This window comes from Leuciscus leuciscus (genome assembly GCF_965113295.1).
Source record: "Leuciscus leuciscus genome assembly, chromosome: 5".
In the NCBI taxonomy this organism is placed as follows: Eukaryota; Metazoa; Chordata; class Actinopteri; order Cypriniformes; family Leuciscidae; genus Leuciscus; species Leuciscus leuciscus.
In genome coordinates this window covers 20,403,898-20,424,617 of record NC_138729.1, presented here as the reverse complement: position 1 = coordinate 20,424,617, position 20,720 = coordinate 20,403,898, and the positions used below count along the sequence as shown (strand labels likewise).

General features: G+C 37.8%; 1 protein-coding gene across 7 annotated transcripts in view; it reads right to left on the bottom strand.

Moving 5' to 3' along the window:
• mctp1a (multiple C2 domains, transmembrane 1a) overlaps window positions 1-20,720 on the bottom strand; it is a 201,090-nt gene that overhangs the window by 50,205 nt on the left and 130,165 nt on the right. For all 7 annotated transcript variants that reach the window (XM_082170002.1, XM_082170003.1, XM_082170004.1 and 4 more), the window contains 6 exons: window positions 14,400-14,493; window positions 10,061-10,163; window positions 9,044-9,146; window positions 8,255-8,356; window positions 7,832-7,906; window positions 5,767-5,886 (listed from right to left, as the gene is read on the bottom strand). In XM_082170002.1, the coding sequence (XP_082026128.1) occupies window positions 5,767-5,886; window positions 7,832-7,906; window positions 8,255-8,356; window positions 9,044-9,146; window positions 10,061-10,163; window positions 14,400-14,493 (597 nt within the window). The remainder of the gene's footprint in view (window positions 1-5,766; window positions 5,887-7,831; window positions 7,907-8,254; window positions 8,357-9,043; window positions 9,147-10,060; window positions 10,164-14,399; window positions 14,494-20,720) is intronic.

Below are 20,720 nucleotides of genomic sequence, written 5' to 3'. Positions count from 1 at the left end.
GAAATAACCGGTGTTATATTACAATATTAAGTTGAATTATATATATTTTAAAAAAAATTCACATAAAATAGAAACTCATTCTCAGACCCGTCGGCTGACAGGTGACACGGAGCAGAAAGGTGCCACCTTGTAGAACACAGTGGGTTGTAATCGTGAAGACACACACCGGAGCATTTGTTTCTCTTTTCCTGTCCTTTTTTTTTTTTTATCTAAATGCAAAGCAGGTGAAGGCTGCTCCAGTTTCCTGTAGTAGTAGCTCTCTTGTCTGGGTGCTCCCACTGATAAGAGTCCTACTTTACCCCACATAAAAGAGCCGGGTATCATTTCCTTACCTCTCCCCTTCCAATATATCTCCCTCTCCTTACCCTCTACACACACACGCCACTCTTATTCCCCACGACACACAATACCTGCTCTATTTGCTCCCAATTCAAGGCCAAATTGCAGGTAGAGTTACGGCAAATTTGTTTGGAGGAAGAGTCGGTGCGGGAGCAATAAGGAGCTGGAGGGGTAGAGTGGTGCGCGGGGAGGGCTGGCACAGAGCGGTCTTTATGAGCACCACTCTGCCAGCCAGAACAATGGGCCATATTCACCCAGCGCAAACGCTCAGCTTACAGGTGTTCGTGGAGAGGGGAGGCAGACGCGCACAAACACTCACGCGGACACCCACGCGCACTTGAACAAGCACATGCACACACACGCATACTCTCCGAGCTTTGTCCATTGTGCATATCCCATGAGCTGTGTCGTCTTGAATGGCCGGCCACAATTGAATACGTGTGCGATCATAAATGCAGGGTTTACAAAAGTTTACACGCATGAAAAATGAGGACTGTTTTCAATGAGGACTGTCGGCCATTGGTCATCAAACAGACAACTAATGCCATTGGTTGGTTGTGTCAAGCTGGTCTGGATGCAAAAAAAAAAAAAAAAAAAGTATGCTTTGAAAGGCTTACTTATAGTTAAGGAAATAATACTTTAAGTATGAAATTAATGCATGATGAAAGAACACCTACGGTGTTTTCTTACACATCCCTAATTAATTTCACCAAACAGAATATCAAACAACTAAGTGATACTAGCATTTTCATGCACGCTACATTTATCTCTAACATCAAGTAGTATGTATATTTGATTTCATTTTAAACATCTATATGATTTTATCCAAGCGAAAGCATTTACTCCCCTTCATGTCGTTCATCTTTGAAACACAAAGATATTTTTTATTAAATCTGAGAGATTTCTGTCCCTCCATTGACAGTCTACGTAACTACCACTTTGTCGCTTCAAAAGGTTCATAAAGAGTTTGTAAAACTAATCCATATGAATTTAGCAGTTTAGTCAAAATTTTCTGAAGAGACTGGATTGCTTTAAATGATGAACAGGTTTCATTTAGGCTTTTATTCACATAAACATTAATCAACTCGCACATCAGTTATGATAAATGGAAGCTCAAGCATGTTCGCTTGACGTGCGAAAACCAATGAGGTTACGCAGCACGTTTGAGCTTCCGCAAGAACCAATGAGCTTTGTTCTCGCATGTCAAGCATGTACAGTTGAGCTTCTGTTTATGTTCGCTGATCAATGTTTATATGTGAATGAAATCGAATCTGTTCAACAAAGCGATCCAGTCTCTTAAATTTTTTTGACTAAATCGCTTTGAAGTGACTAAGTGGGAGTTGCATGGCCTTTCAAAGGAGGGACTAAAAGCTCTCAGATTTAATTTAAAATATTTTAATTTGTGTTTCGAAGATGAACAAAAGTCTCACAGGTTTGGAAGAACATGAGGGTGGGTAACTGATGATTTTTATTGTGATTTTTATTGTTTTATTTATTTTATTGTAACTGATTAACTATCCCTTTAAGTCCCATAACAAAAACTTAGAGAAAACTTCTAACTTAGAGAACAATCTGAGTCGGCCAAGTGTTTCAATATTTTGCTGGATTTTTGGAATGAATTTGAATGAATTTTGGAATATATCTTAAGTCTGTTTTGAACATATATAAATGGCTTGGTTATAGCTGTCTTTGCATATTAAACTAGGATCCAAGACAAGGTTTTAACACTGAAACACTTACACGCTTAGTATTTAGAGCACCAGCAAAAAAAAAAAAAAAAAAAAATCTTTGGAAGAGTTTCTGCAACAAAATCCCAACAACATCAACAAAAACACCAATACAACCTCAAAACCTAAGCTAAAAACAAGAACTCTAAAATGTCAAAAAGGCACAGACCTAAAAATACCAGAATAGCAAATCACAACGCTTCCCGCCGCCGCTCGCAGCTGGTTTTATCTGCGCGTCGCAAACAGCCCCTTTGCTTTGGCTAACCTTTGTGTGGCAAGCACCGGAGGTTCTGCAAGTCTTGAATGCGAAATCACCTCTGCTGGTGTCTGACTATTGTATTCTTTTGGCTTACAACTGTCAGCGGCTGACAGAACGGCACAGATGTGTGTCTCAGCGCAGCAGTGAAGGCTCACCTGAACCAGATGGCTGGTGATAAAGAAAGAAATCAGTGTGATGATTAAGAGAGCTCTTAAGGAGGGAGATTTAGAGTGCAAAGAATAACATTACCGGCTATTAAGACAGCTGTGAAGGCAATACAAAAGTTGCAAAAACAAAAAAACTACTTTTATTATTATTATTATTATTATTAATGTTTTTTTTACTTTTGTAGTTCGGGTCAGACAAACTGAACCGAATGTGACTGCATAATAATTTTTATAATAGCATTTGAACATTAAGAACAAATGTAATGTAATTGTTTTTGTTTTTACTCTCCTCAAATCTCTTGACATTTCTTCCTCTGACATTTTCATTGATGTGTTTTTCCCCCGACAACCATGAAGAAAAAAAGAAAAAAAAAATTCAACTAAAATGTTAGCTGATCGATACAGCTGTCCCTCCACTCACGCGTGTGCCCTCGGATTCTGCTTTCGGAAGTGTACCTAAATTAAAATGTGTCAAGCAGCAAATGTTAATGGCCTACCCAGCGACACTTAAAGACACGCGAGTCCTGAAACAGACAGGGCCTACAGCAAATTATGCAGCATCACAGGCAAACATTAGCCAACATGTCCTGTGCAAGCATTTAGTCACACAGCCCACTCAGAAAGGGTGTCCTTTTCATGAAGGTTCAACTGTCCAATTACAATCTGAAGGTGAAAGAGACGCTCGTGAATTCAGACAACTACTGAGAGGAGTGCTGGAGAATGTCAAAGACAAATGGGCAAAATTCTGGACATCTTTAACACAACAGAAGGGGAGATGAGAAATGTGTGTACGTGAACCAATTGATCTCCACAGAACCTGTCACACTACCATGTTAAAGTATTTGGGCACTTACAATGCACTTAAAATGTTTGAAAAATCACTGCATTAGAAACAAAATATCAAGCAAATTGGCAATTCTTTTTAAGAAATATAAAATAAAATAAAGCACTTTTGAAGCAATACATTTCACCAAAAACTAAGTTTCAAATTATAATCGATATACTGTTCAAAAATGAAGATAAATGTATCTGGACACTTTCTGGTGGTCAAATGTTAATGGATCATGTTCATAGTTACTTAATCTATGAACTTACTTCATACTAAAATGACCTTGGGATGAATTGAAAAGTGACTAACTAGATTCCACTCAAGGAATTTTGTTATCCAATACATGAAGAGTTTGGTTCCAAAACGCGATTAATCCATTTTGATTAATTTGAGTAAAAATGTGTTTTCTTTACCAAGAAAGTGGGAAAGATGAAAACCATTTTCTGTTTCAAACTTTCACATAGCATCTTTAGGTTATAAAAACATTAAAAAAATCAAATCCAGATTTTGATTTTAAAAGATTTATAATAAAAACGGACACTTTTTTTTTCTTTTCAAAATGCAATTAATCAATTGAATCAATATAAGAGTTATTTTTCATATCGAAACTGTTGAAAATACACAACAAAGTAAGTTGACCCACATATGACAGCCTCTGAAATTGGTCAATACAAATCTTATATACAAGCACTGGACTAAAAATGCATTCAATCAGCCGGACGTCGCCGCTGAACTTCTTTCACGGCGTTCAGCTGTAAAATGGCTTGGTCCTGCTCGGTTTTCGTTGTCTTTGAGTAAAACAATTTTAAGTTTTTCAAAAGATCCCCTAGGGTCAATGTGTCCGCATGACAGAAGTTTGATGCTGTCGTGTGAGAACAAGCAACAGCCGGCATTTTTCCTCCTCCTGAGTGCCTCATCTTCTTAATCTCCTCACGTAAATGATTAGATTTCGATGGCTTACGTTTCTTCCCCACCGCAGAAACCACAACAGGTTCATCAATGCCGTCAAAATTATAATTTTTTTTGTTTGTTTGTTGATCACAAAGTACAAAGTACTAAGGAAATATGGAAAACTAGGATGTCGGGTGTATTCAAAGCGTCACCGTTACCGTTTACAATGCGTGGAATGGTGCGCTGTGATTGGTTGAGCAGATGTATCGCATTCTGCAGAGAAGGGACACTGGCATTTGTCGCGGTTTGGAAAGAAAGGGAGAAAACATGACAGAATAACTTGGCGGATATCGCATTTTACGTCAAATTAAAAATGTACTTTTCAATACTGACCAGATACAATACTGATTTTTGATTAAACCATTTAAAAAAAAAAAAATTTATGCCGTTTATCGCGTTTTGGAACCAAACTCTACATATATTTCAATGCTCTAATATTCTATATATACACAGTTGTAATTGAAATTATTCAACCCCCATTGCAAATCAGGTTTATTGGCTAAATTTACAGACTTTCAGCTGTTTGCAAAGAACAAATCAAACAGTAATTGAAATAGATCAACACAACAAATGTTTTGATCATTGAACATTATGCTGTTATGATCTGCTGCAAACAGATGTATATGCAGAGCTACATTTTCATCAGTCATCCAGTCTTTTTCCAGTCTTCAGTGTCACATGATCCTTCAGAAATCATTCTAATATGCTGATTTATCATCAATGCTGGAAACAGTTGCTGCTTAATATTTTTTTTTATAACCTGTGATACTTTTTTCAGGTATATTTGATGTAAAAAAAAAAGAAGAGCATTTATTTAAAAAGGAAATCTTTTCTAACAATATATACACTACCATTCGAACGTTTTTTTTTGTGTGTGTGTTTTTTTTAAAGAAATTAATACTTTTATTTAGCAAGGATGTGGTAAATTGATAAAAAGTGATAGTACAGATTTAAATTGTTAGAAAAGATTTCTATGAATAAATGCTGTTCTTTTGAAACTTTTATTCATTAATGAATCCTGAAAAAAGCATCACAGGATCCAAAAAAATATCAAGCAGCACAACTGTTTCCAACATTTAAAAAAACCTGAATATCAAATCAGCATATTAGAATTATTTTTGAATGATCATGTGACACTGAAGACTGGAGTAATGACTGATGAAAATCCAGCATTGCATCACAGAAATAAATTATATTTTAAAATATATTCAAATAGAAAACAATTATTTTAAATTGTAATAATATTTCACAATATTACTGTTTTTACTGTATTTTTTATCAAATAAATGCAGGCTTGATGATGTTTCAAAAACATTAAAAATAGTAATGTTTCCAAACTTTTGACCGGTGCTATATATTCAGTGGCCGGTTGCAATAATGTTATTAGCTCTAACTTGATGAAATGATATTGTGGTCAAACATAAATGTGTCCAAATACATTCTGGAGCTGCTGTATGTGACTGTTGGTGTGGTCGAATGCATACTGGTCCTTACCAGAAAGGCACAGATGCTCCTCTGAGGAGACTCCCACTCAAAGCAGCTGTTGATAAAGCAGCCAGCATTGAGCAGGAACATGATACAGCGCCTCATTCTGTTGAAGTTCTGCAGCAGCATCTGAGTGTCAGAACAACAGACAGCATTTCACAATCACATTGATTCCCAATGATTTAAAAAATAAGGACAAATCCGTTATTTATTATTTATACTTCATGCACTACTGTTTAAATGTTTTGAAAGAAATTAATAATTTTATTCAGCAAGGATGCATGAAATTGATCAAAAGTGACAGTAAAGACATTTATAATGTTATAAAAGACTTTAATGATTGAATGCTGTTTATATGAACTTGCTGTTTATCAAGGAATAATGAAAGAATCTGTTTCCACAACAACATTAAGCAGCACAATTGTTTTTCAACATTGATAACAAAAATAAATGTTTCATCATGTGAAGTGGAGTAATGGCAGCTTTGCCATCACAGGAATAATTTACATTTTAAAATGTACTAAAACAGAAAACAGTTAAACTGTAATAATACTTCACAATATTACTGTTTTTACTGCCTTTTTTGATCAAATAAATGCAACCTTGGAGAGCATTAGAGATTAAAAGAGAAAACATTAGAGAAAATGTTTTTAAAAATCCTACCGACCTCCAAACTTTTAACTGTTTCAATAACATATTTCACATTATCCTAATTTTAGACATAATTTATTTATAATTATTTACAATAAAAAACGGTAACACTTTACAATAAGGTTACATTAGTTAACTACATAAGTTGATATTAACTAATAATAAACTGCACTTCTACAGCATTTATTAAAATCAAAAGTTGTATTTGTTAACATTAGTTAATGCACTGTGAAGTAACATGAACAAACTGCATTTTAATTAACTAAAATGAACAAAGATTAAATACAGTATCAAATGTATTGTTCATGGTTAATTCATGTTAGTTATACATTAACTAATGTTAACAAATGAGACCTTATTGTAAAGTGTTACAAAAAAACTAAACAAAAAAAACACAACTAAAATAACTGACTTTCAACAGTTAGTAGGAGAAACTACTTTAAGTTTGTTGTTAAGGCATAACACCAAAACTATGATACTAGAGCGAAATAATGCAGTAAATAAGAGAAATCCAAACCATATTTATTTTTGATTTTGTAGGAGCATAACAAGAATTATGGATTTTTTTTGTCATGCCTCTAATAAAATTGTCTTTTTCATGATTCTGCGAGCGGGTGAACTGCAAATGACCGCTGCTTCCTGTGTTCACAGGAAGATCAAACGCTCCTGGTCGCATAATGGCTTTATAATGCTACGGCTTTGATCATGGTAACTATCCACATTTACTGTGGTGAAGTGTAGGATTCGGGCCATGCCTTTAAAGTAGGCAATTTTGTTTTTCATTTGGGACTAATCAGAGTACATGTGAGGTGAAATACAATATCAAACTACTAAAGAATAAAATATGTCTGAGATGTTCGACAAAATGAGCTTCAACGGTTATGAAGGGGACAGTATCGAGAAGTAAATCTTGTGGAGATAGATTTGATATGTTGCCCTCGCCGTTCAGCCTTTCTCGTCTCGCTCACAAACAGTTTAAATGGGGGGCAAATTCACACCGAAAAGTGCAGAGTGGGCACTTTCTAGCTTGCATTCAACGACGCTTTATTGCGTGACAGATAGAGTGTGTCTGTGTGTGTGTGTTTGTCCCAAGCAGTGTCTCAGTGACAGGTCTGATTTGGGACAACCCCTACAATTCAGCTCTTTGTCAGGGATGGGGGGAGACATTGAACAGGGTGACAAAAAGAAGCACAGCAGAAGAACCACTGAGGTCCAAACTAAAGGATGGCCAATCTACTTATGCACCCCCAGCGTTGACAGCTTGACATTTCTATTCAGCACCTCCAGAAGAGAAGGAAGAGACAAGGAGAAAGAGCTAGAGAGAGGGAGAAGACGAGGAGAAAGATGCTGCTGTCTACGGCTGGTGTTGGGGCGGATTTTATTAATATCTTCAACAAAGGTGTGATTAAAGCGTTCTTGTTACCTGTTTGGACACCCGCGGCTCCTCTTCGATGTATTTCTGCTCGATGGGAATCAAAGTTCTCATGCCGGCTTTTACCTGCAACATATAAACTAATTGAATGTAACAGTCCACCATCGAGTTCAAGATGTGAACGTGATCACATTAACGATCTAATCATATTTCAAGACATCCCTCCATTTCACACACTCCACACCACACCACGCCATGTGACGCTCTCTCACACTCCCGCCTAAAATGGCGGACGGACACACACAGCGGTACACAGACGCACAAATAAAAGGCTGAGGAAAGGGGAGTCTTCAGTAATTAAAAGAGAGAATAAGGACGGGGACAGACAGCCCGGGAGAAGCTGAAGAGAACGAGCAGATAAAGAAGTGAAAAACGCAAGAAAAAAGCAAGCGAGAAAAAGAGAGTGGGACTTACAATGTTATAAATCACGTCTATTTCGAGAAAGATGACCCCTTTGGTTGGCCCTGTCAGTTCCTTGCTTTTCAAGGCGTAAGCTTTGCGTTCTCCATTTTGGATCTGCGGGAGAGGGACATGACAGCCGTCTGTCTGGCAATACCCAGCTGAATACACTCTTCATGTGACCTCTGAACCCCAGCTGCTGCATCTGACAGAGAGCCCAAAACAACTGTGGCGGCTCTGACAAGTACCTGTTCATTACGGCCCGACCACTGTCAGCCGCAAATTAACTATCCTGGGGAATCAGCCTGGGAGCGCACATTGCGTCCCCCCTCATCTTTTCTTTTCTTCTCTGTTTTTGTTAGTAGGCTTCTTTTTTTGTGTGTGTTTTTCTCACTTACACATCTTACTCTATGATAACTAAAATCAATACATTTTAGAAACATGCCATATTGGTCTTTTTTTTTTTTTTTTTTTTTACTTTGTGTTTTTCTCACTTTCACATCTTACACTATGATAACTAAAATCAATAAAGTTTAGGCACATTATGCTGGTCTAAAAATGTTATTACTTCGGTTGTGTTTTCTCACTTTTTTTGGAAAAGTGCTTTTTTTTCACTTTTTTTTTTCTGTGTGCTTCTTACTTTTACATCTTACTCTATGATTACTAAAATCAATAAAAGTGAGATACACGCCATATTTGTTTTCCAAAGAATTTATTAAGAAAAAAATCTTTCTTTTTTGTACTTTTCCCCAATCTCAAACTGATTAATTGTTGTAAGTAAAAGCCCGCGAGCTCAGGACTTACGTTTAACAACGGTATAGCCACTTTGCCCAAGAAGTCGGCACTTCGGTCTCTGTCCTCGTCAAAGACAGTCACCTCTAAGACTGAGTGGATGTCTTTCACATTGCTAGTTGAAGAAAAAAAAAAAAGAGGTAGGTGAAGAAGTCATTGACTAATATTAAACACTGAAAAGATCTTTCAAGTCATGACAAAAAAATGTGATTCATCTAAATCCTTGGTGACAATCTCCATTGTGCTGGGGTTAAAAAAAGATGCTGCAATTCTCCATTTGAAATGCTATCTTTGAAAAGTAGGCTAAAGAGGAGAAGTCTAATGAAAGAAAATGAGGTTATTCTTTAAGAGATGAGCGCTCCAAGGAGAGGCTAGATTACCCAGCTTTCCCTGGGAATTCACAAATGAATTTCCAGCCGTGAAGATTGAAAGATTATGAAAAAAAAAACATCAATGGAACAACCTCTAGATATCGAACTAATATAAGAAATTATGTACGGCACATTATCAAACGGCACAATGGTTGTACTTGCAGAGGGAGTGTAATCTTGAACAAAAGTTCATTTTCTTCTTAAAGTACAAAGTTTACTTATATGTCACATTTCCAACTACCAATACAAAGCTTCATTAAATAATCATTACTACATTATCCTGTGATCCTCGGCTCTCAGGTGTATCTCTATAAATCATCGAGCTCATCAATACAAAATGTATAATTAAGCTTTTTCAATATAATGGGTAAAAATTCTCATAGACATTTTAATTTTTACAATTTACAATTGCACGAGATATTTTAAGCATGCATTAAAAATGTAATTATTGGCAAATAAATCATTATTTAGTCTATAATTATAATATCCCATGTATTCGTAAACAATATTTAGATTTATTTTTATAAATCAGTATTTTACATACTTCTATCAGCATTGTAGTGTGCTTAAAAATACATCATTTGGTAGACTATAAATAAGTGATTATATGCAAATGTAAGCACTCTCGCAGATGTATATATGCGATCTTGACACTTACAACGTGAAGACTTTGTTCCACTCTGGGTTGAGGTTTTTGTACACGGTATGCGTCTGTAACCGATCGTTGCTGAGCTCCACTACACAGAAGGGGTCACTCTTGCCTGTGAGGGACACACACACACACACACACACACACACATTAATTTTATCAGTTTCATTGTATTTACCGTGGTGTAATCCACTGGGTGGTGTGCTGGGGGGAATAACTACCTGATAAAGGTGATGGGGCAACGAGCCTGAAGGGCCGGATCAAACTGCACTGCTGTCTTTACCCAGCCTAAAGCTTTAGGTGCAATTTATCACAGAGCTGATTTGATATATTCATTTTGCCCCAGTGTGGCGTGGTTTCCTGTTGTTACACCGACACAGTGGTTTGAACACAGGTAGATAAGCATTTCAGCCTTTGCGCTGCCCTAGAGCACCGTGAGGACATCTCTATCTCTGTCTGGTGTGAACACACACACACACAGCTGGTTCCAGACGGAGGGCAGACGGGGATGATGACTTAAATACAAATGGTCTGAATGTGGGAAATTTGTAGAAAACTTTCCAAGTGGGGACCGTTGTAAATAAGAGTCTGTTTTCAGTTGCTGACAGGGCATTACACTTTCACATTAATAAATTAAAAAGCTTGAAGTGAGAGATCTTTTTTCTTTTTATCATTATATTTTTTAAAGTACAATAGAATATTTCAGTCATGTACAAAATACATTATTATAAGAAGTCGACTCTAGAGACATATTTATGTAATCCGCTGTCCTACATGCTTTGAAATCAACTATTAATATACACATGTAAATAAATGTTCGTAATTTAAAGGAATATTGTTCTCAACCAAAACTTAAACAACAAACTCTTCATATTAGCTTTGATCTAAACTTTTAGTCATTAAATAAACCTCCAAACAAAACAATTGGGAGCAATTTTGTTGTTTGTTGCAGAACAGAATTTTTAAAAGCTGGGGCAAAAAAAGAAACACATTCATAATGGTACTTTTATTTCAAAATGGCTTTGCAACATGTGCAGCAAAGTTAAACTGCAATACAGAATAATTCAATTTCCTGCATGTGAATAACAGAAGCAAAGACATTTAGTTGACAAGTAAAATAAATGTCAGAGTGATCAATGGAAAGTCCTTGCTGTCACCAAGCATTTCAATTTCAGGGATATATTGATCGGCCTGAATATATTTTTAATTCACGGGAGTTTTTTTATTTTTTTTATTTATTTATATATAATCAGTATTGTATTTAAATGTGATGATTACACTATTATGTGTCTGATATAATCAAATTAGTTGACAAAATTTACTGCCACAATCTGGACTGTGAATTTCAGTTTACAGAAAAAAAGCATGTGCAGTATATTGTATAATATACTGTATTTGTAAGGAAAAAATATAGCAAAACTGGTTTCAAAAATACATTTTGGAGATAAAAATAAGATTATATATATTAATGTTTGTAAAAAGAATAATAAAAAAAATCTTGCTCCTATTTTCAATCAGCTTTAGCACTCGTTTACAATATATTCCACACAAATACTTAATTTGCCATGACTGACAGTAATTGTGAATATTTTCAGCATTCAAAAATAATTTGCATCTGTTTAAATGAATGTATATTGATAGGCGCAGGAATGTACAACCCTATTCAATATCCTTGCGGTGACACTCGGTCATCCTCGGCGACAAACTACTACGTGTTGGTGAGGCAGCTGTCTGAGCAAATTACACGCTTTGCACTGAATGAAACTTTGACTCCCCAGGTGTGGCCGAGCAGACACTGTCTGTGGGTTAATTCTGGGCAAATCCTCACAGACCGCCGAGATGAGTTCAACCTCATTCCGGCTGCAATTTGATGAGTGCGGCACGCTGACGTACAAAACGGTAATTACATTTTTCAGGTCTGGAAGGCGTTTTAAATTAAATGCAGGAACTGTGTTAAGCAGAAAGGAGCATTTAACCGGCCATAGGATTATCATATACAAACACACTGATGGCAGTGAGGGCAGAACAGTTCCTACTGTTGTTTGAAAACTGGATGTTAATGAAATTGCCGACCGGCAGAGCAATGTCTGCATCTGAAGTGATCTATGTTAAGTATTGAGTGGGTCTATTCAGAAGGAAAGCAGTCTCCTGTCCCTAAATACTGTTGGTTTTACACACTGTCACCATTTATCCTGCTGGCCTGGAGTGGAGGCACTCCAGATAAAAGCCTCAATTAATTACAATGAAAAACAGACAGAAAGGAGGGGTGGGACAAAAAAAAAAAAAACACACTCGGTGATGCAAGAAAGAGAACTAAGATTTCCCTCTCTTTTTCTTTCCCTCTCACCCACATTATCTTTTATGTCCACTCTCCTTCCACTTTTCCCGGACTCTCCCTGTCTCCAGTGAGCTCTCTATTAGAGAAGGCACTGTTCCGTGGCCCGTAACCTTGTTGGCTGACACCTCGGTGCCAGGGCCGATTGAGACGGTGAGTCCGTGAGCGAGCTGGGGCTCTTAGAAAAGCTTTGTGCGCCGGCGCTTTGTGGCGGGAGAGGAGTGTGAAATCAGAGCTCATGAGGAGGCCGCGGTTCCCCAGGGAACGCCAGACCGTGCTACGAGGTCAACATAGTGGGCCGGACTCCCGGAGAGGAGCGAGTAAAAGGGTGATTGCAGAACTGTGCGGGAAGGGGGAGGCTGAAGGGTGTGAGAGGGGAGGGGGGGTGTTCTGCCATTGAGCATGTCTTAATTAAAGGCGTCGATTAGCCGATTAGAGAGGCGGCGAACGCAAAGCGCTTAGCAGAGAGGAACCTCACGAGATGCTCCACCTTAAGAGTGACGGTGCTAATGACCTCTACGTCTCTCACTCTCTCCCTCCGTCTTTTCGCTCTTTCTCGCTCCAGTTTATTGCTGCTGCCTCGCACCTCGTCTGCAAACGATTGTGCGGCCTTGATTAATATTCTTGTGCTGCAATTCTCAGCTTCGTTTCCCACACAAGTGGTCAAATCAAACTCAGGACTGACATTGCCTCCAAAACTTTCAAAGCTAAACAAATAGCTTTTAATGTTAAAACACTTCCAGAACTGCCAATTCTAGGTTTGACCAATGGTAGATGTTTCAGAGTGTTTATACAGCACTTTATACAGTGAATACAACCATTATTTTTGCAATTGTGCTTGGTGACACTAGTGGTGGAAAAATTACACACTACATATTTTAATAAAGAATTTAAAAAGTAATGTGGGTTTGTATCAACTACACAACCATTTATGCTAAGAATTTTTAAAAAGCAGTCTTCTATGCTCACCAAGGCTGCATTTATTTGATAAAAAATAGAGAAAAACTTTAATTTCGTGCAATATCATTACAATGTAAAATAACAGTTTTCTATTTTAATATATTAGGATTATATTTTAATAGCTTTTAAAATGTATTTTATCCATGTGATGGTAAAGCTGAATTTTCAGCATCATTACTCTAGCCTTCAGTGTCACATGATCTTTCAGAAATCATTATAATATGCTGATTTGGAGCTCAAGAAACATTTCTTATTATTATTATTATTAATGTTGAAAACAGTTGTGCTGGTTAGTATTTTTGTGGAAAAGTATTTTTGTGTAGTTTTTCAGGATTCTTTGATTAATAGAAAGCATTTGTTTGAAACAGAAATATTTTGTAACACTATAACTTTTGATCAACTTAAATCATCACTGCTAAATAAAGTATTCATTTCTTTTCTTTCTTTTTTTATACAAACAAATCGTACTGACTCTTAAACTTTTTAAAGGTGGTGTATTACTTTAAGCACAGTTAAAAGGCACTCATAAATATCTTAATTTGAATATAACACAAAGCATCTGGTTCAGTTGCAATGAGGTCACAGTCTCAAAACAAATGGCAAAAAAAGAACAAAAAACAAATCTAATATATTTAGATTTTAATTCTAGTGTAGTATTAATGAATGACTCAAGGTGAGTGTGTTTTTTAATGTCACACTCCGACTCCGAATAAGAATCAATTGACTGTAACATCTCCGATCTTTTTTTAATTTTTTTTTATAATTCATAGTGCCAGAAACTAGGCCTGTCCACTGCAGACCTAATTAAAAGTAAGAATTAATGGAAACCAGAGCAGACTCACACACACACACACACACACACAAAAACTTTCAGAGGCACAGTGATCTCAGAAGCCAACAATCCATTAGCACAGAGCAGAATGCAATATTATCAGCCTCCTGCTGACCATTCCAAGGGAAATGATAGTCTTTATCAGTAACTACGGAAAACGGAGTGAGAAATCATATGTCAGGATAACTATATGTGTGTGTGTGTGTGTGGGTTTTCCTTACCTGTAACATCAGCTGCCATCAGCCCCTCCGCTCGGATCACCTTCACCTGCACCATGCCCACATCTTTGATATTGTTAAAGGATCTGAGAAGACTCTGTTGAGGTCAAAGAGGGGAAAAAAACATTTGAGAGTATATGAGACTCCATATCCACACAGCTAAGGAAATACAATACTGAGAAGCATCTGAACATTTAAGTCGCTTAAAAATAAATGAATTTCAAAGCACACAATAACACAGTATTAAAGAAAAGGCATCTGCAAACAAATGTTGCTAGATCTTTTCTTAGCAGTAACTTCGCTTGCTTGTGTTTGTGCTATATATCAGTAAAATACATTAAATAACACTTTGTAATATAATTATGAAATGACATTTGTTTTATAATGTAAAGACAATTTGACATTTTTAAGTGTGGCATAATACTTTTTTCGCGGCTAGCGTATATACTTTGTGAATTTTGTAAGCTCAAGAAAACATACTACTTACTGAATTAAAATTATATAAATATTAAACAAAAATCAGTCAACTAGAAAACATTTGTCTAGAGGTCCGATACATGAATATTCCCTTGTTCTACGTAGACGCATGATTTAGAACAAATACAGATGCATTTAAAATACAAATGCATATTAAATGGCATTAGTGAGAAGAGGAAAAGAAATGAATAAAACAAAATAAAAATGAATAAAACAGTCAAACCCAAGTTATATCAATTCACTATCAGACTGCATGTGTGTCCATACTCACATCCATGTTCCTCCAAAAAATAATTTCTTATTCTAGTCATTCAGTTTCAGATAACTAATAACTGTGAGCAATTAAACGAAAAGTAAAACAGAAAATACTAGCAGAGACGCCACTAATTTCTAAAACAGTAAATCTTCGGGAGGAGGATAAACTGCTCAAAGACAAGTGCATCAGCAAAGACACTTAAGCATGATTTATGAGCGAGTCAATTACGCTCATACCGATAAAAGCCTCTCATTGAGAGACCATAATACTCCATTACAGTTCCTTTGTGTGTCTTTTGTAGCATTAAAGGGGCTGACATTTAGCCATGAAACAAACTAGGCATCACACACTAACTGTGTGGTCACAGCATGAGTAATCTATCTCTCTCTCTCTCTCTCTTCCCCTCCCTTTTCACTACATTTTTTAGTGTGTACAGTTTTGTCAAACAAAAATAAGTATGTATACAGCGCATATATATATATATATATATATATATATATATATATATAATAGAAATTCTTACACAAATTAGATAGCGCATTAACAGACTTTTAAGTCTTTGTTCCTCAGACTTTTTCTTCTTCTTCTAAAAAAAAAATCCTACTAATAATGTTTCCTCTGAAGCTTTAAAAGAGACCTCAACGATGATTCAAATTGTGTCACACCAAAGTCTGCAAATCTATATTTTTTACTGTACCTAATTCTTCTAAAATAGATGGTTCCTTAGCTCTAATGTGTCAATTCACTTTTAAAGCTCTAAACAATTAAGCCAACAAATGTCTAAATTTTTTGTTTTAATTTCTCCTAAGGATTTTTAATGACGCAAAGCTGAGAAGCCTCCTGAGCTATAAAAAAAAGCGACCTCTGACCAATAAAACCGTCTGCGCATGTGTGTCAAATAAATGCACAATGATGGAAAGTTCTCCACTAAATAAAATATGTCTGTACATTTCTTCCCTACTTATGAACTACAGAGTGAAAGTTGAAGTAACTATTGTGACATTTCTAGACGGACACTTTCATGTGCGCAGAGTGAATGGACCTGGACTGACAGAGATGACACAATCTCACTGGTGCGCCTTCAAAAGCACTGGAGACTTCACTTTAATTCTCTTCTTGGCAATAAGCCCTGCACATACCCAGAGGAATAATTATAATTTGAATTCTCAAGTGCAGGGCCAGGCAGCAGACTTAATTCATTATACACTCGGACTGCCTTCGCCTGTTACGAACGATATTATTGTTGAAAAATCCTCTGATAGCACACAAGTGAAGAGGAGGGGAAAAAAAAATCAAGTGATGATTGAGGGGGAAAATGTATATTTCCACATACATTCAATACATGATTTCTCAGTAGATATCAAGGGCTTGTTATTTATGATTATTGCAACCTTGAAGAAAAGTGGCTTTTTTTTGGAGCTCGTGCATTTTGGAGCAGAGGAATTTCTGATTTGCAAAGGGTGCTGGCTTTTCAGACCCCTAAAAAGACAGGCAAGGAGATTGAAAAGCTCGGGAGATGAGGCCTCTTTATTTTTTTAATGAAAGGCTGAAGAATATATTTTCCCACCCCCCTCGGCTTTGGGGCCGGCAAGGCAAGGCCAACTCATGTGGTACGTTGAGGAGGAGTGCGGTTTAGTCCCATTACAGGAAAGGGGTAGCACATAAACACTTGCGCACACACACACACACACACACACACAGAACCCCTTCTAACCCCCAACCAGACAGTAGGGACCGAAAAGGGAGAGAAGGGGAGGGGTGAGATGGCGGGGCTGTGTCTTGAGTGACAGCTTGTCACCGTGACGTCTTATTCCATCTCTGTTGTGGAGAAAATGAATGTCACCGCGCAGAGCCTTATGACTCGCTGTCATCTCGCAGGCGCTCACCTTTTATCAATGCTCTAAATAACATTTCAAGCCCACCGTCTCCAGCCGGACAATCCGGTCAGGGGACATTAAATCGGATGACTGTGAAATGTCATAATAAAAATGGAATGCTAACAGCTTCCACCCCCCTCTTCCCTGCCTCTCTCTTTTTGCTGCTCTCTCACTCCTTTCCTCCTACTTCCCATCCTTACACACATACACACACACATTGCTTTACTTGTTCACATTTTGATTTGGAAGCGAGTGACAGGGCCAGAGAGGAATTGTGCGCCACCACTTCAGCAGAGGTCACCCTGGCCCTGATGCCCATTAACGTCCATTACACACGAGTCGCCCGCACTCACCTGACTACTATTAAAATGCATAATTTCTCTCAGCTTACAACAACAGCTGTGAAGTGCAGACAGATGCAGTCTTCCTCTCTGGGAATATTGGGAAATAACTGCTTAAAGACTAAGCTCCATGAGCTCTAAAAAAGATGCAATCGTATTTGAGGCTCATTCTTTTCATTTTTAAAATCCAGAACGACTCAAAGAATGTGATTAAATGCATATCTATGAATGAAAATCCAGAAATAAACTCTAATGTGTTTTGGAAACACCTCATAATAAGGCTAACATAAAGTTATGAATTTATTAACGTGAATTAATGATTCAATTAATACAATTATATTATAGTATTGTTCTTTGTTAATTCTTATAAATGAATACATTTATTCGTTCATTATTGTATTAAATAATGATTATTATATTGTTCATTATTAGCTCATCAATAGTTGTATTTATGCCTTTATTAAATGTAAATAAATGAATTATTATTATTACTGTTAATTGTTGGATCGTCAATTAATAGTTTATTATGCACTTATTAAAGGTAAATAAAAATAAATAAATAATGCATTATTATTATTATTTTGTTATTTGCTAGCTTGCCAATAAATAAATAAATATCAAATTAACATTACCCATGATTAATAAATGTTGTACAAGTACTGTTCATTTTTAACTAAGGCCTTAACTAATTCAACATATACAACCTTAATGTAAAGTGTTACCAATTTTCACCGATCTCATAAACAATTTATTGTGCACACAGAATCAAGCCAACTCAACTTTAGGCAGAAATGTCTACATAAGCTAAATGAAAACGAACATAAATTTTGCCTCGGCCTATGTCATGTAAAGCTTGTGGAGTAAATCAAAGAGTTGTAGATGTGGCATGACGTGCTGAATGACAGGTAAACGGCGACAGACGTCTTCATTCTGTGCCTTTAACAAACCTTGACAAAGCTCTCGTGCCCACACACCCTATATGCAAAGCACTGAAAGCCATCTGATATGCCTCCTCCACTTTAATGATGTATCTGAGCCTGGTGCAATGCTGCATTAAAATACTTAATTGTGTTCTATGCAACCCCCCCAACCCCCATCCCCGGCAAGTGAGGGCATCCACAGTTTAAATTGGGAGCATCTGCAGTTTCACAGCATCTCTATACCTCCACCACCCAACCTCCCGTTCTTAAACACTTTATTTGTTTGGAGGCAGCCCCCCTAGCACTTTAACAGCAAGCGTTGATAACTAGTTATGGGTGGCTATTCGGTTATCCTCAGACAGCTGATCAAACAGCGATAGAGAGGTAGAAAACGTTGGAAGCCCACGCTCTCACTTGTGCCCCTGGCCCCATCACTTTCACGTACGGCTGGACCACCACCCTGCCTGGGATAATCTGTTTAAGGCATATTGTGCGGCACTAACACCGGCACTTTCTGTTATCTGCCACGCTTGATAAGGTACATCTCTATTAAATTCACTTCTGTGAACGGGTGTCAAGCAGGGAACGGGAAATATGCTAATAGTGGGGACAAATTAAAGTCTTTTTTTTTAATCCACTGTCCCATCCTCCATTTAGCCCCATCTACTCTGGAGCATATCTGTCCCCATCGGACTGCAGGCTAGGGTGCTAATGAATGCCTGGATGCAGAGTACAAGGTGGGGGAGCGGGTGGGGAATGAGGGAGCGGAACATCTATCCTTTGCCACAAAAAAAAAAGACTGGTGTTGTGCAAGGTGAAATAGCTTTTCTTTTCATTTTGCACACCAGCCCCTCCCATCTAAGCGACCAGTACCCCATCTCCCCCCCCTCTTCCTTGTCAGAAGACACAAATTTCTCCTTCCAATTCTGATCCAACAGCTCCTCCTAGTGGACGTGGGGCGACAAGGTGGCGGCGCAGAGCACGATGCCGCTAGCCCGTAATGTGCACGGTTATGTAGGTCACCCGTCCGCCGTTTGGCCTGTGGAGTGTTTTCCACTGGTACTTAACCGAAGATCAAACACATCTCCCAGCATGACTTCCCACTTCAATTAGAGCAGAGTATTGCGCACAAACCCATGTTTCGCCAAGAACCAGGTTAGCGAAACACACTGCCTGCGAAAGCAAAACTAAACACGTTGGGGCTCTAAAAACGGTTGCGATTCAAAAGCATCTTCTGACGCGTTACACCCTTGAGAGCAGCTGTATCGAGCAGACAAGAGTGTGAACAAAAAGTGGCCCTTTTGTTTCAGCCCTGTCCCTTGCTATTGGCATGTAAAGAGGTGGCGGAGAGCCGCGAACGAAGGGTTAATGGGCTAAAGACAAAGCGAAAGGCTGAGAGCATTGTGCTAGAGTGAGGACTGGAGGGCCTCGGGGCCATGATGGGCCAAAGGCCTCAGCATAGGGACACTGGGCTCCTTTCAGCCTGGGCCTTTCAAGAGCACACCCTGCCTGAAAAGAGCCTGTCACAGCCCCCCACTACTGCTCTCCTTCACAGCTCTCTATCCCAAATCAGCACCTCTCTCCCTTTCCTCAGAGAGCGGGGAGGCCCGATCCGTCTCTCTACAGGCCTGAACCAATCTCTGGCCCCCAGAGGTTGAGCGCTTTTCAAAAGGAGGTCATATCGCTGAGGTTCTGCCAGGTCTGAGAACCCAGCACCAACTGAGATGCAATTCAGCTCCATCTATGCATATGAGGCACATATACTCTGAGAGAGGACACTTCAATACGGTACTTTAACAGAACACTATTTTTAATGATATAGGGACAGAAAGTTTGGAGTAAATGATGTGGTGTCACTCTAAAACACCTACTAAATGACTCTATAGAGACATTTATCGAAAAATAGCATAAGCTTATCTTAAACCTGGTGTCAATTATCAAAAACATTTAGACCTAGAACAAAATCTTTGCAAGAAAGAAGTTTCTTAAGATAAATTCAAAGAAGTTTGTAAAAAAAAAAAAAATCCAAATTCTTAAAGGTCCCATGACATGAAATTTTCACTTTCTGAGGTTTTTTAACATTAATATGAGTTCCCCTAGCCTATATATGGTCCCCAAGTTTCTAAAAATTTCAATCGGTGTAAATCGAGCTTTTGCTATCTTTCTCTGCCTTTGAGAAAATGGAGGCTCATACGCGCTGATCTTGAATCTCCTCCTTATGACGTCATAAGGAGGAAATGTTATCTCCCCTTTCTCTGCTTTGCCCGCCCAGAGAATATTTTCCGCCCATGAGAAAATGCGCTAGGAAGTAGGAACGCGCGCGCGCGCGATTTTAGTTTGTCCACGAGAGATCATGGCTTTTGAGCGAGCGAAGCATAATAATTGCTCAATAATTGGATGTACAAATGAACACCGAAGGGTCAATACAGAGCTGGGCTTGCTGAACGTCTGAA